The sequence below is a fragment of the Chaetodon trifascialis genome, chromosome 3 (genome assembly GCF_039877785.1).
Source record: "Chaetodon trifascialis isolate fChaTrf1 chromosome 3, fChaTrf1.hap1, whole genome shotgun sequence".
Taxonomy (NCBI): domain Eukaryota; kingdom Metazoa; phylum Chordata; class Actinopteri; order Chaetodontiformes; family Chaetodontidae; genus Chaetodon; species Chaetodon trifascialis.
Window position 1 is genome coordinate 21492709 of NC_092058.1, and position 15615 is coordinate 21508323.

General features: G+C 44.2%; 1 protein-coding gene across 1 annotated transcript in view; it reads left to right on the forward strand.

The window, feature by feature from the left end:
* The window catches only part of cast (calpastatin), a 31892-nt gene extending 16277 nt beyond the window's left edge, over positions 1 to 15615 (forward strand). The window contains exons 2-35 of the mRNA XM_070959396.1: positions 472 to 540; positions 2113 to 2256; positions 2599 to 2709; positions 3517 to 3594; positions 4255 to 4338; positions 4711 to 4755; positions 4839 to 4937; positions 5082 to 5162; positions 5682 to 5720; positions 6595 to 6672; positions 6889 to 6960; positions 7049 to 7156; positions 7335 to 7430; positions 7565 to 7669; positions 7797 to 7913; positions 8043 to 8156; positions 8252 to 8353; positions 8762 to 8884; positions 9062 to 9166; positions 9294 to 9410; positions 9537 to 9650; positions 10414 to 10527; positions 10762 to 10866; positions 11063 to 11179; positions 11310 to 11423; positions 11567 to 11671; positions 11770 to 11874; positions 11995 to 12084; positions 12562 to 12606; positions 13087 to 13215; positions 13443 to 13529; positions 13911 to 13940; positions 14176 to 14287; positions 14400 to 15615. Coding sequence (XP_070815497.1) covers positions 472 to 540; positions 2113 to 2256; positions 2599 to 2709; positions 3517 to 3594; positions 4255 to 4338; positions 4711 to 4755; positions 4839 to 4937; positions 5082 to 5162; positions 5682 to 5720; positions 6595 to 6672; positions 6889 to 6960; positions 7049 to 7156; positions 7335 to 7430; positions 7565 to 7669; positions 7797 to 7913; positions 8043 to 8156; positions 8252 to 8353; positions 8762 to 8884; positions 9062 to 9166; positions 9294 to 9410; positions 9537 to 9650; positions 10414 to 10527; positions 10762 to 10866; positions 11063 to 11179; positions 11310 to 11423; positions 11567 to 11671; positions 11770 to 11874; positions 11995 to 12084; positions 12562 to 12606; positions 13087 to 13215; positions 13443 to 13529; positions 13911 to 13940; positions 14176 to 14274 — 3141 coding nt within the window. The 3' untranslated portion in view covers positions 14275 to 14287; positions 14400 to 15615. The remainder of the gene's footprint in view (positions 1 to 471; positions 541 to 2112; positions 2257 to 2598; positions 2710 to 3516; positions 3595 to 4254; positions 4339 to 4710; positions 4756 to 4838; positions 4938 to 5081; positions 5163 to 5681; positions 5721 to 6594; positions 6673 to 6888; positions 6961 to 7048; positions 7157 to 7334; positions 7431 to 7564; positions 7670 to 7796; positions 7914 to 8042; positions 8157 to 8251; positions 8354 to 8761; positions 8885 to 9061; positions 9167 to 9293; positions 9411 to 9536; positions 9651 to 10413; positions 10528 to 10761; positions 10867 to 11062; positions 11180 to 11309; positions 11424 to 11566; positions 11672 to 11769; positions 11875 to 11994; positions 12085 to 12561; positions 12607 to 13086; positions 13216 to 13442; positions 13530 to 13910; positions 13941 to 14175; positions 14288 to 14399) is intronic.

Consider the following 15615-nt stretch of genomic DNA (forward strand, 5'->3'; position numbering starts at 1 on the left):
TGTCAGCTGTCTGTCTGCTAGCTGTCTGTCTGTCTGCTAGCTGTCTGTCTGTTAGCTGTCTGTCTGTCAGTTGTCTGTCTGTCAGCTGTCTGTCTGCTAGCTGTCTGTCTGTTAGCTGCCTGTCTGTTAGCTGTCTGTCTGTCAGCTGTCTGTCTGCTAGTTGTCTGTCTGTCTGTCTGTTAGTTGTCTGTCTGTCAGCTGTCTGTCTGCTAGCTGTCTGTCTGTCTGCTAGCTGTCTGTCTGTTGTCCTTCATCTTTGTCTTAAAAAGTGCCTTTCCAAGCTGTGCTGCCATTTCTGCATGCGTTCCTCCCCGTCCAGAAATGAGCCACATGGAATGTTCAGTTTTCCACAAATCAAACAGACAAGTTGTTTTGTGTCAGCCTTGAAATGATTATGATGTTTCTGGTCGATGTTTCACTGCACATGCATAACCTTTCTCTCTCTCTTTCTGGTTGTCTCCTTCTCTCTAGTCGCAGCCCAGCCAGGCCACACCCAAACCAGCAGCTCAGGGCTCCACCGTGAGGCCTGCACAGTACGAGGTATCAAACATTCCTCTTCAGTAGCCCTTCACCTCTCCTTTTCTTGCCGCTCTCTCTGAACAATCTCCATCTGACCTCTGACCCACCCATTATGTTGACTGTAGTATTTCCTTGTAGTGAACTTGGGGGGTAGGTTTAGCCATGTCCTCTGAGCAGAAGCGTACCGTAAAGAAAACTTTCCTTTTCCTTCCATTCAAGCACAAGCGAGGTAACACCCAGCTTCTCAGACGGGGGAAGCAGTTTAACCCCTTAATGGTGCTCTCAAAACAATGGATAAAAGTGATTGTTCCTTCCTGTTCAGCCATGGACTGTAGTCATCTCCAGATGCTACGACAGTTCTTTAACGTTCGTTGAAATCCAACTTTAGGAAGTGTACATGTTCAAATGATTCGTCGGTACGTTGATGAAGGATTCATAAACTGTGACTATAAAGCAGTCATGCTGCTCATGACTGCGTGTCAGTTTTGCATGTCATGTTTGTCATGTTGCTAGAAAACAGTTGGCAAATGTTAACAAAGACTTTTAAGAGTTACTCAGCAAAAACTGTACTCAATTAAAAGTCTTGTTTATCCAGTTTAGGACAGGACAAACAGGACTTCTTGGCTAAAAGTGAAAGTCTCTTCTCTCCGGTGAGAGTAGTGAAAGTCTCCTAGTGACTAGTTTTTGCCTTGAAACAATGCCTTCAACCTGATTTTGGCTCTGAAACACAGGGCTTTCACTGAGTCCTTAGCCTAACAGTCTCTAAGTGTTTTCCTTCTTAAAGGCCAGACAGTGTTTTGACAGAACAAACCAACAAGACCAGCCTGAAGTGTTTTCACTTGGCCTTCAACAGCTGGGCTTCCACATTGTCTGGCTTCTGTGGGACATGTGAACTCTGAAAGTGGCTGAGCGCAGAAAATAGATGCAGCAGTGTTTGAAATAGTAATAGAATACAATGTGAGAGAACAACATGTTTTAAGCTTCCAGAGTTATTTATAGACTAAGCTCATATTACTTAGTTGTTAACCTTGTGGGGTACGGCTGATCATGTTTCAGTAACAGTGTATGAGCATCTCCATCAATAAAGGCCATCTAAAGCATTGTCTTTACCTCTTTGTGTGAAGTTTATATCACTTTGATATTGTACTTCCCTAAAGTTGGGCAACTGGAAAGAAACATACTTTAAAAAATATTTAAAATCTAAGCAGCAGAGGTGAAGATATCCTCACTTATTTTTAAACTTGTACCACTTTTTGTCCCTTAGCTTCCGGTTGCTAATGCTGGCTGCAGTAAATACAAGTAAAACGCTCTGATCCTGATCGGTTCAAACAGCCTAATTTACATCTGTCAAAGATGGCACCACACATACTGATGTTAGAGGCCGTCACCACACACTCCACAGATGGCAGATTAAAAACACGATATGACCTTTGTGTGTAAAATCATTGGATTGCTCTGTTAACAGTTCAGTTCATTTTGTCTTGAAGCAGAAAATACATAAGCTATTGGCACAAACAGGCAAAGCCTACAGGCAATGCAAGCATCCAGTGAGCTGCAATGAACATAGACTTTTCCACACCTGGTGCGTTGCAGAAGGCATCATCAGGATCTGCCATGGCTACAAAGCCTGGGGTGGTCACCACAGGAACAGGCGGAGCCACAGGAAGTGGCGTCGCAGCAGGAGGAAGCGTTTCAGTCGGGACAGCAGGAAAAGGGGCACCTCAAGCCAAACCTGAGGTAGACAGACTCTGGATGCCTAAATGAAAGCGGAGGGGGCTTTTGGCTGTTTGGGTGCGACGTAACATGAATCACTGCTTCCTTCTACACTCTGAGTGTGCTCATCACGAGGCAGCTCTCATCTCGTCTTCACTGGCTTCATCTTCTTTTCATCTCACAAAACCTCTCTGAATGCTTTGTCTCTCTGACTCAGCCGTCCAAACATCTTGACCTTTCACGTGCAGCAGAACACTTGCTGTGTCACATTAATGAGCCCTCACATCATCGCTCCTGGGATGCATGCTCACCACGGTCTGTGGAGCTGCCTTCACGAGTAACTCTCTCATGCTCCTTGGTTTGTAGACTAACACTACGCCGGCAGGTGCTACTGTTATTGACATGTCGTCCGCTGCGGGTACTGTTGTTGACATGACATCAGCTGGGTCGAGGGGCGGTCCGAACGAGATGTCAAAGGTAACGGTGTCGTCATGATGAGAACTCTTGCCCATGCTTTGTTCTGGTGTATTTCCATTACTGCTGACCATTTTCCTGAAAACTTGATCGATTTTCTAGCGACTGGGCAGCTCACACATACTTATTCTAAACTTTGTTTTTCATTGAGGTCAGGTTGCAATGTCTTGAGAGCAGAGACTGATGTGAAAAGGCTTGCTGGTTGAGCCATATTCGAGTGGGACACTCCAACATACGCGATGTTTGTGTCAGCTGCTTAAGATCAGCCTCTCTTATGAAACGACATGATCACATGAATCACATGATGTTTTTCACAACGTCATGTGTGCTTGTATTTCTTATTGTTACGTTGTTGTAGATTTTTGGATTTTATTGTCTGACAGCATATCGCTGACTCTCACATTCACTCACATTTCAGATACAGTATGAGGACTTCCTGAAAACTCCAACGTTTTCTGCTTGCTTTGCATTGAATATCGCAAGCTGGTTTCAAGGCTGTGGTTCAGCAGCCTGAGAGACAGAAAGTCAATTTGGAAAGTTTAGGGAAAGGTCAGCAGTACTGTAAAGTATAGTTTAACGGGCTAAAAGCACCAGCATTTAACCACACACACTGATCAATGGTCAGATTAGTCTCAGTAGACGCACATTTGAACTACAGTGGCAGATCTGACCACTGAGATCATTTCTCCTGCTCTATGTTAACTAACAGTCTAAAATGTTGTCTCTTGTGAACATGTTTACCGGCTTTTCAAGTGCTGTGAATCTTTCACCCTTGTGTTTTTGAGTAATCATTTGGCCACATGTTTGTAGACTACACCTGTCTCCCAAGTCAAAGCCACAGCTACAGTTCCATCTTCTGTCGCTGGAGCAGCTGCTGGCACAGCCAAGGTACATTGACTGCTACAGGCTTCTCAGACTCTTTATTGCCTCTGTGACTCCCTCCAGGTCTACTTTTCAAAGCTTGCTTTGGTCGTTGTTGCTTTATTTCTTTCTTTCTACAATGTCCTCTGTGTGTCACAGAGTCTTATCAGGTCGTGTTTCTTTCTTCACTTGAGAACATTCACATACTCACTTCGGACATTTCTCGCTTTGGGAGTTCCTTTAGAATCAAATCATTGCTTTTGCCCTCTCTTTTCTACTTTGGACACGGCCGGTCTGGAGGTATAAAGGACTTCTTTTCTTTACTCTGCAGCCCTTTGCTCAGCATGCCGAAACTTGTCACTTGTCATGTATTTGCAAATAGTGCACACCTGTCCACTTGCAACACCACACATGCCGGTACGTCATAAAACTGAGTCAGCCAGAGGAGAGATGTGCAGCTTGTTGGTTTGTCTTCTCAGCCTAGTTTCATTGCACAACACCTGCTGACACTTCAGTCAAGACTGTCATGGAGTTGGTGAATCTTTCTTCAGCTGAAGTCGGTCCCTCACTGTCCTGTGTTTCATTTGTTTCTTAGGGGATATTACTGAGTTTGTGCATGCACAGCAGACCTGTCATTTTGCTGAACATGTATTCGGCTTATAATAGATTCAAAGTTGTTGTTTTTAGAGTGCCACTGCTAGCACAACAGTCAAAGCTGATGTGTCTAAAGCCGATCCCGTTAAAACATCAAAGCCAGCTGCACAAACAAAGGTAGATGATCTTGAAACTGACTGGTGGAGGCTGTCTGATACTTTCGTCCTGTTTATATCCTGTCTGTACTATATAGATATAATGCATTCATTATTTACATGACTGAATAGATCACTCTATTCAGAAGTTTCTCATTGGTGTCAGACTGTGGGGGAATGTCTCTGGGTTCAAGAATATTAGCAGATCTTTCTGGGATTATCATGAGCAAAAATAAGGTTTGGCCTGATGGACATTGGTCAGTTTGCAATCAGGTAGTGCAGTTTCTCGAGGAAAACACACATGCAGTAAATTCCACCACGCTAATGACACGTGTTGTGTGTTTTTAGTTCACTTCATTGAGGTCTGTGTACTGATTGTGGATCTGTGTTGCAGGTGCAGGTTGAGGTTCCTTCCACAGCAGCTAAAGGAGCCAAAGAGGTAAAGACTTACTTGTGTTGTGTGAGTTTGCTTTGAAAAGCTTGTTTCTTGCTCTAGTGTGCTGAGCTGTGTTGCATGTGCAGGCACCTGCACAAGATCCCTTTGATGCCCTGGCCAGCATACTGCCATCAGCTGATCCTGTTGCACCGCAACCTGTATACACTGGGCCAGAGGTCAAAGAGGTACAGCATAGCCACAGTGTGTGTGTGTGTGTGTGTGTGTGTGTGTGTGTGTGTGTGCGTGTGTGTGTGGGGGGGAGTATTTGAACACACTGATATGCAGCATGGCTCTGCTGGGAGTAACTGTGTGTGTTGCATGTATCTCAGCATGGAGTTGGTTCCGAGAAGGCTCAGAAGTGTGGTGAAAGAGACGACACGCTGCCTCCAGACTACAGATTTGAAGATATGGTCAGTTCCCCTCGGTCTCAGTCTGATTCAATAATTAGCTTTGTCACATGGTGTGTGTTTTTTTGGCCCATCACTGTTAACACCTTTTATAGGGACTGTTTCTTCAGTAGGAAGTAGTTCCTGTCCTGTCTGTTGATTATCAAGGGTAGTTTTTCAATGCTAAACAAAAGTTCATTTACCTCCATTGTATTGGAGATGATTAGGCCTGAGTATCAAATTTCATACATTTTTAGTACAAACTGATGTCTTAAGCAGTGAATAACAAAATCTGCTATTGTTGGCCTAAATATCCTGCTCAGATTCATAATCTATGTATTCTTTGATCTTACTGTCCCATATTTAAAATAAAATTTGACCAATTTTAGGCTTTTTTATGTAGGCAAAGAATATGTCAGGGATTTGTTTTTCTTTGCAATTTGGGTGAACCTGTAAGCCTTAAAGGCAGTATTTGTCAACACCCTTAATGATTTCAGCATTTACCCTTTTTCCTCCAGTCTAAAATTGATCTGTTTTTCGTAGGCGTCGGTTCCTGCAGATGTTAAACCCAAAGACGTCCCTGTAAGTGAACCTTTCACATTAAGTGGAGTTGCACCCTCCTGTGCTCTGCTAACTTTGGTACACATGCAGTTCAGGGACTCACTCTTCAAAGTGGCTCATTCACTTAACTTTTATCAGCATGTGTAAGCAAATCACATTCCACACACATTCAGGAAGCAGTGATTCCGCTGTATGATCTCCTGGTTCCTCTAGAGTGGGGAATGTTGCACTACACTTGTGGGTGTTGTCTCAGCAAACTTCACAGGACCCACCTTCTTCGTCCGAGCGCGTTCGCGCTTGTCTGACCAAACCCAAGTGTTCATTTGAAACGTACACCACCACAAAGACACACTGACACATCTGTTACACACTTTGATATCCACCCATATGTAGGGTACTATTTACTCACCCTCAACACACCCACATTTGCATCATAGCCTACTCCCACTTTGTCATCTTGTCTTGCAAGAGACTTCTTTGGTTCTTTGTCTCACGATCTGTTTCCACCCTGATATTTTCCTCCAGTGTGAGTTTTGTGTTTTTAATTTTGATGCGTGTCATGTTTTTGCTAAATCATATCGCTTTTATGTGTCAAATTTGTCTTTTGAGGGAGTTTGCTTGCGATTCTTTGGCTCTTCGTGGAATGTGAAGGGTGTGTCCGTACTTTTCCTTCATTGTTGGTACATGCAGTCTGCTTTGCATTATTTTGCCCTTTTGTGTGCCTTTGACTTGGTCAGACATGCCATCTAGTGGAGGATTGTGTGACTGTCATGGAGCACAATTTGGAGTAATTCTTCCAAAAATCACCAGATTTCTAGTTTAAAAAAAGAAATCTGACCATGCTTAGATGTGATGTTTTATCTGGTGGTGATGCAGGCTGTGTGTTTTATCTCAGAAACCACTGAGCACAGACGAGGCCCTGGATTCTCTCTCAGCTGGTTTCATGACTGCTCCATCTTCACAGGTGCAAGAGGTCAGATTCTTCAAACATGTAGCACTCAACTGTTAGTCCCTCCTCCGCCTTTACATCCCATATACCCTCTAAGCAAAGGTCCATACTTAAAATTCCCGGTTTGCGTGTCTGCTGTACACAGTATCAGCCCTGAATGTACACATGAACTAAGTCATAGCTTTGTGCTTTAGCAGTCTAACAAGTTCCCGTCTTGTTTTTTTCTCTTGAAATATAAAGAAGAAGGAGCATGTAGAAAGCGTCAGTGCCTCATCTGCTGGCCCTGCTAACTTTGCACCACCTCCTGTGAAGGTACAGTAAACCTTCAAGTCTCTGTGAAGTCATTACAGTGGCCCCTGACTGAAGGACTGAATTGTCTCATGTTGTGTCTCTGTTGCAGAAATCTCAAACCCCTGCAGCTGTTCCTCCTGCTGATAAAAAAGCCAAGATGGAGAAAGTCTCGGACGAATTCTCCCTTGAGGCTGGACTTCCCTCTGCGACTTCAAAGGTACAGCAAGCTCGCACCTCCTTTTCTCTCTTCTTGGCTGGTCAGATTTCCTCTTTTTAAGTTACCACTTAAAATGTCATGAGGCACTGAAGGTGCTCAGATATTCTGTTGTTTTCAGTGTTTAACTGCTTTAACAAAGTTGACCAAAAAGTTGAATGTTGTCCGTTGGCTGTCGCAGAAAGCAGTTCCCCCTGTTGCTGTGTGTCCTCCTGCTGATAAAAAAGTCAAAATGGAGAAAGATGCCAAAGTGGACACCAAGCTCAAGACTGATGATGTGAGACTGACAGGAGTGGACAAAATACTTCATGCCATTGTCCCCGTCCAACACTCTCTTCTTCTCATTTCTGTAGTAGCTGTAATTCTATGTGACAGATTAGATTATTAACTTCATGCACAATCTCTCCTCAGGATGGCTCCATGTCTCTGGACGCTCTCGGTGCGCTTGGCGACACGCTGGCCGCAGACACACCAAGACCTGAGCTCCCCAAACTCAGACCTGAGGACATGGTGTCGGTAGGAGCACAAACACTCACTGGCAGAGTTCACAGCTTCTGATTGCAGAAAGCTTCCTGCTGTCTGCATATCTGCTCCTCACACAGACATTCAGCGTTAATCTGTCCTCCTGTTGTTCTTCATATAGGAGGACAAGCTGAACAAGGAGAAGGGTGTCCTTGTAGGAGAGAGGGAAGACACGCTTCCTCCAGACTACAGGTTTAAAGAGGACGAACTCAGAAAACTGCCTCCTCCCAAACCTGAGGTGAGACTGGGACACATTCACTTTAAGGCTCTCAAAGTATGACTGTGATATAAACAATAATTGCAGGATATTGATAAACAACACATGTCTCTCTCTCTCCTCCATGCCCTTCCTCTCCTCCTCCTGCAGCCCACCATGGGCACTGGTGAGGCTCTGGACATTTTGTCTGGAGGCTTCGTGACTTCTTCAGCAGCTCCTACTGTCCAGGCTCCTGTTGTCACCCCCTCAGCTCCTCCTGCACAGGTACACTGTGGATCACTGGTAAACGTGGACAAACTAAAACAAGCAGACACACACTATCTGTTATCTCTTCAAATGTTCTGTCTTGGTTATTGTAGAGCGCCCCTGCGCATCCTGCCCCTGGTGATAAAAAACCCAAGGCGGACAAAGTCTCTGATGACTTCTCTCTGGAGTCTGTACTTTCTTCTTCTACTGCCAAGGTACACCCAACGTACACCTCCTTCCATGCATGAGTCTCTTGGCTGATTTGTCAAAAACGACTAAGAGTTTACAGTCATGCTAGCAGCTGTTGGAGGCTGCGCAGCGGCTCTTGCATGCTAGCATGCTCATAGTGACAATGCTAACATGCTGATTTTTTAGCAGGTATAATGCTTACCAGGCATATTCATCATTCTAGTTCACTATGTCAGCATACTAACACTTGCTAATTAGCACTGACATCGTAAGCTATTTTAAAGGAGCTATTTTATCACAATAATAAGAGTATAGCAGCATTTAAGCACTGGATAAGAATTTCTTTAAATGTTTTGTGACGTTGCAGAGTGCAACCCTTAGTTCAGTTAGACCTTTAAGATAAAGTTTATTGTCTTCTGTGTTGTCTGGTTTAGAAAGTTGAATCCTCTGCAGTTCCCCCTGTGGCTGTGTGCGCTCGTCCTGCTGATAAAAACACCAAAGTAGAGAAACCTGCCGCTGGAAAGGACTCCACTGACACCAAGTCCAAGGCTGGTCTGGTGAGATGCAGGAAATGTACACAGTCTTTTCCCTGCTTGTCTGTCCCTCTCATATTTCCTGTCAGTTTCACCAGGTTGCCTTGTCCCTCTTTCATATGGGAGAAATGTTTTATTTCACTGGTTAAACTATGAATGTACAACAGATCATCAGAGTACAATCTCCTGTCCTCTCCTCAGGACGGCTCCATGTCTCTGGACGCTCTTGGTGCTCTTGGCGATATGTTGGCCGCAGACACACCAAAACCTGAACTCCCCAAACTCAGACCTGAGGACATGGTGTCGGTAGGAGCACAAACACTTGTTGGCAGAGTTCACAGCTTCTGATTGCAGAAAGCTTCCTGCTGTCTGCATATCTGCTCCTCACACAGACATTCAGCGTTAATCTGTCCTCCTGTTGTTCTTCATATAGGAGGACAAGCTGAACAAGGAGAAGGGTGTGCTTGTAGGAGAGAGGGAAGACACGCTTCCTCCAGACTACAGGTTTAAAGAGGACGAACTCAGAAAACTGCCTCCTCCCAAACCTGAGGTGAGACTGGGACACATTCACTTTAAGGCTCTCAAATATCACTATGTAAACAATAATAACTGCAGGATATTGATACACAACATATGTCTCTCTCTCCTCCATGTCCTTCCTCTCCTCCTCCTGCAGCCCACCATGGGCACTGGTGAGGCTCTGGACATTTTGTCTGGGGGCTTCGTGACCTCCTCAGCAGCTCCTACTGTCCAGGCTCCTGTTGTCACCCCCTCAGCTCCTCCTGCACAGGTACACTGTGGATCTGTCAATGCTGCCTGTACCCAAAACCTGCAGGGTGACGTACAGACGAATCATTCCAGTAGATGAACTCTGCATGCAGAAGCAGCACTGATGGTGGCACTGAGCATTTTTGTGTGCTACTAGTTTAATAATAATTGTGCATTTTGTAGGAGAAAGTGGAAGTTTAGCATTAGCGTATTCTCATTTCCCACTCAATATGTATTTTGTTCATTAAAGGAAAAAATTGACATTTTGAGGAAATATGCTTATGCTCTGTCTTGCTGAGAGTTAGATGAGAAGCTTGATACCACTGTACGTTAAAATGAAGCCACAGCCAGCAGCTTGATAGCTTAGCTTAGCATTCAAAATAGATCTGGGAAAACAGCTAGCCTGGCTTTGTCCAAAAGTAAAAATAAAACATCTGCATGCCACAACCTCTAAAGCTTGCAATGTAATATCCTGTCATTTTTAACCCACACAAAAACTGAAGTGTAGAAACAACACATTGTGGTTTAACAAAGCCAGGCTAACTGTTTGCCCTTGTTTCCAGTCTTTATGCTAAGCTAAGCTAACATCTCCTTGCTTCACCCGTAGCATACAGACATGAGAGTGGTATCGATCTTTGCATCTAACGCTTGGCAAGAAACCAAATATGTGTATTTCCCAGAATGTTGAGATATTCTCTTCAGACTCTGTTAAAATCAGTATGACGTTTTAAGACTTCCTTATGAATTCTGTGTTTTTGCTGAAAGCTGCTGCCTCTGTTTTCCAGACCAAAGTGGAGGATTTGTCAGCTCTGGATGTCCTTTCTGGAGATTTTGTGTCTCCAGCTAAAGCTTCTGGAGTTCAGGCACCTGCCCCTCCTTCGACCAAGAAGACACCACAGGTAGGACTGTGGGTGTGTTTGAATGTGTGTGTGTTTGTCTATCTGCAAAGCACTGTGTCCCTCTGTACTGCGTTTCTCCTAGAAATAACTATTGTCAGCTGCGTGTGCCTGTTCTTGCGTTCTCTACCATCCCATGACTTTTTTTCAGCCTGCATGTCCCACTCTGTGTCATTTTCTTTCCAATCAAAACTGTCACAGCTAAATTATGTCCTTCCTCTCCTATTTTCTCCTCAGGATGGCTCCATGTCTCTGGACGCTCTCGGTGCTCTTGGCGACACGCTGCCCACAGACGCACCAAAACCTGAACCCCCCAAACTCAGACCTGAGGACATGGTGTCGGTATGGGACAGACACAAACACACAGAGGCACAGACTCACTCACCCTTCATTTACATTTTTATTGCATTACATATGGAATGCATCAGTTTGATAAACATTGTAAAGGATGATGTCGGCACAATACCCTTTAAGTCCATGTGTGTTTGTAATTTCATGTGTTGTAATATCTTTTCTGCTTTTCTTTTACTTTTCATAGGAGGACAAGCTGAACAAGGAGAAGGGTGTCCTTGTAGGAGAGAGGGAAGACACGCTTCCTCCAGACTACAGGTTTAAAGAGGACGAACTCAGAAAACTGCCTCCTCCCAAACCTGAGGTGAGACTGGGACACGTTCACTTTAAGGCTCTCAAAGTATGACTGTGATATAAACAATAATAACTGCAGGATATTGATATACAACATATGTCTCTCTCTCCTCCATGTCCTTCCTCTCCTCCTCCTGCAGCCCACCATGGGCACTGGTGAGGCTCTGGACATTTTGTCTGGGGGCTTCGTGACCTCCTCAGCAGCTCCTACTGTCCAGGCTCCTGTTGTCACCCCCTCAGCTCCTCCTGCACAGGTACACTGTGGATGCAGCACTATTTACTGCAGCCATAAACAATACACTGTGATACACAGATGCCTCTTTGCAATGGTAAAGTCCCATTTAGAGATTTAGAGTCCTCGACAGATCTTATATGCTTCATTCTGTCACTCCCTCAGCCCTCTGCAGACTTTGCTCTGGATGCCTTGGCAGGAGACTTTGTTGCGGCCACTGCTGCTCCAGCAGTGAAGTCTGCATGTGTTCCCACAGAAACTGACCCGCAGGTAAACTGTCAACTACAGCTCAAGCCTTTTTGGACCACTTAGACTGTGGACAAGCCTGCAGGTCCATCAGAATCTTTTGTCTGTGTTTGTGCACTCAGCTGTCGGAGGGAGCAGACAATGCCCTGGACGCTCTGTCAGACACCTTGAAGGATATCAAACCCAAGCCTCAGCCTGCCCCAGTTCCCACCAAAGACATTGTCAAGGTATCCAGTGAGCCTTTACGAGCATAGCCAGCAGGAGAGAGAATATTTTTCATTTCAGAGTGCTCAGACTAAAAAGTCCAGCAGTCACTTCAGCCATCCTGATTTGCACGGTCATTGCAGGAGAAAAAGGTCGTTGAAGAGAAGCTGATAAAGACGGGAGAGAGAGACGACACGCTGCCGCCAGAGTATCGACCCACTGAGGAAGACAAGGTAAACTGACATCTACTGACTCTTGGTCCACCGCACTGATCTAAACTGAAACATAACTGTTACTCAACCCTTTCCTACAGGCATTTATGCTTCCCAGATGGTGAATCCTAAAGCATTTGTTGACCCCCTCACTTCTCCTCTCAATGCAGCCTCACAGTGCTAACCTGGCTTCAGACTCAGCCTTGTTAGTCAACAATTGAAGTTTTTCTGAAGCTGCTGCTGTGAGCTTCATAGTTTTGGTGCATGTTTTGTGGGAAACTGTAAGAATATAATTGCTCCTAGATTTTATTGTCAGTTTTTAATTCCAAAACAACAGTAAAACATTTCTAATTTACTAATGAAGCGGAAGATGGAATAAAGAAACTGGGAAATTGTCTGAAATGAGGGTGTTGATTTGAATATTTACTAGAATATGCTGATTCACAGTATATCGTAGTGATAGTAACTTGTCCAATCTTCATCAATTTCATTTTAAAGAAAATGGCAGAAGCAAAGGCAAAAGCAGATGCAGCACCCAAGAAGGTAAAAATGCACACACACGTGCATACGCACGGCCGCACACACGCACGCACGCATGCAAGCACGCACGCACGCACGCACGCACGCACGCACGCACACATGTTGTGTTTTTATCACTTGTGGGGACATTACATAGACTTACATTCATTTCCTGGAGCCTTACCCTAACGCTAACCATAACCACTATCTGCCTATTCCTAACCCTGTACCTAATCTAACCTTACCCAACCTGTAACCCTATCCTCAGTCTGCTCTCTAAAATTTAATGATTTACATTAAGGGGACCTGCATTTTGTCCCCATAAGGCATTTAGTCCCCACAACGTGATAAATACCAAGTCACTCACACACACACACACACACACACACACACACACACACACACACACACACTCACAATATTTGGCAGTGGACGAGCACTGTGAAATGACGTGTTCTCTGTAAAGACAACATGCAGAGAGTTTGACTTCCTGTCTTTCTGTAGGAAACTATGGATGATAAAACAGCCTTGGACCTGCTGTCCGGTGATTTCGATACTGCTCCGAAGCCCACTGCATCATCTGCAGCCACAGCAAAGCTGGAACCTCCTGTGCTGGACTCAGAGCCCCTGAAGGTAGCGCGGAAAATAACATGCAAACTACATTTACACCTCCTCCTTATAGAACACGTTTGAGTCGTAGCTAATCATTTTAGTTCCACCTGTGCTTTTTCTGCTAAGACAATTCAAAATGTCTACCATGAAAATTGGCCCATGATGTTGCTAAATGGTGTCCATTGTTTGCTAAGTTTATTTAATTGATTTATTTATTTGATTTATTTATTTCTTTTATTCTTTCCCAGCCAATGGCCGCCCCTGTCCTAGACTCCCTGTCAGACACGTTGCTCCCAGACGCCCCAGAGTTCAAATCTAAGACAGACAAACCAAAGGTAAGAAGAGCATCTGTGCGAGATCAGCTGGCATTATTGAAAAAGTAAGCGTCAGTTAACTCAAGACCAGGGCCCCTATTTACCAAACATCTAATAATTGCACTTTACAGCAAAGAACTTTAAGTAAAACAGTCACATTAATGAGGTGACTTGGTTTTATTGTTCAGTGTGATTTGATCTTTCACTAAAGTCAAAATTTGATAAATACATGTCCAGATGTAAAGCTCTGAAAAGCCCAACATCCAATGGTAAAAACCTTAGTTAACCTTAGTTACATGGCGCCCTCTATAGGTTGTTTAAGAGAACTTACTGTATCAGTATCCACCTCCTCATGGAACAACGTGGTTGTTAAGCTTAACCAAGGTGTCAACTTTGTTGCAGGGCAAAAGCAAGTCAAAGTCAAAGTCTAAAGTAAGCAAACTGCCTCCTGCATGAAAGCCTCCATTCATTTGGATCTGCATGAAAATGGACTGTCAATCAATCTGTGCGCTTAGAATTGAATCAAAGTAAAAGCAAATATCTTTATCAGTTGAGCCTGCACAAAACTGCATGTGATGCACTCTCCTCTCTTAATTATTGCATGCAAATGTTCTGCTTCTTCTTTTCCTTTCTATACATACTTTTTAAATGTAACCTTGTATTCCAGAAACACCACGCAGGGGAGCCCTCTGCCACTGACCAGCTATCCGCTCAGCTAAGCTCAGACGTTGTGCCAACATCTGCGAAGAAGGGAGGCAAGAGTTAGACCACTTGTTGAGGTTTGTTCTCATCTTTTGCACAACATTACCCGATAAAAGACGTAACACCCTCAACATGACGAGGATAAACATCCACCTGTTTCCACTGAATGTGTCGCTGCTTGTGTTGCAGGTTGTCGGAGCAATTTGTCCTCCCGGCCACAGGGGCGCATCAGCGAGGGGGCTGCCCGCTGAATGTTGATTCTATTTTTGTAAATTGTCAAGAATGTATACTGGATGAAAGACAAACCTACACATACCCATAACACTTGCTCAACACCCACCCACACACACACACACACACACACACAGGTCCAGGTGCAGTGCCTTTGTTGCTTGGTTTCACATGTATTCAAGGAGAAGAGAAGCTTTTGATTTCTGTCTATGGAGAAAGGAAGACTTTCATACAGGATGGAGAATGAAAGAATGTCATGAGCACACAAAGAAAGAAACTGTGAGGAAGACGGAATTGAAGACAGGTTTTGGCGGCTGGTGCGTTGAGCATGTCGAAGGAAGGAAGGAAGGCGCTGCTCGTCAGAGTCCTGCACGTACATCTCAGCTGACAGTTTCTGTTCCTCCGATAGCACTCGTACCACAACACGCTGCTTATTTAAGCCTGGTGGCGTTGTGACATCAGTTGGAGCAGTGGCGACTGTCAGCTCGCCTGGAAGCAGCACGGAGCGGGTGCATAGTATCGGGATGTTTGTGCAATCTTGATGTACACAGAAAAGCCAAGTTTTCTATCATGATGCGGTCAGATGCCTTTAAGACACTAGTGTACAGCTTAGTTTGCTTATATTGTGGACAGCACATAGTTTACATGATGTATGGAGGATTTCCAGGAGATGTTTAGCTTAATTCTGTATTCGAGAGCTTCTTGCAAATGTAGAGAAATATCTGTCAAGAGAAGGGTCTGTATGTATTTGGCTGTGTAGAAAAAAAATGCTGGTGTCCAGAAGTGCACTCAGTGAATGAGGAACTTTGTAAACTGCCCTTGTTTGTATACTGTAAAAAAAGATTTTTACTCTATATAAGACAACACTGTATAATTTAGAAAGGGCTTTCAACTGTAAAGTCAGAAATCAATATACTTTCCCCAAGTTTTTTCTTTTTTTTCATGTCAAAGGTTTTGTGTGGGTGTGAGTCAAAAGATATGAGAGATATTTTAGATGTGGGAATACTAATTAAATAAACAAAATGTAAAAATTAGAACAGTGCAGTTTCTGTACGTAGAGTCTGGTTTCTCCGATTTGTGTCTGAAATGAGAAGCACAAGCCGACGTGAGCTGCCTTGATGTGTGTGTGGACAAAGCTGAATCCTGCAGGAAATCAATAAACACTGTTTTCTTA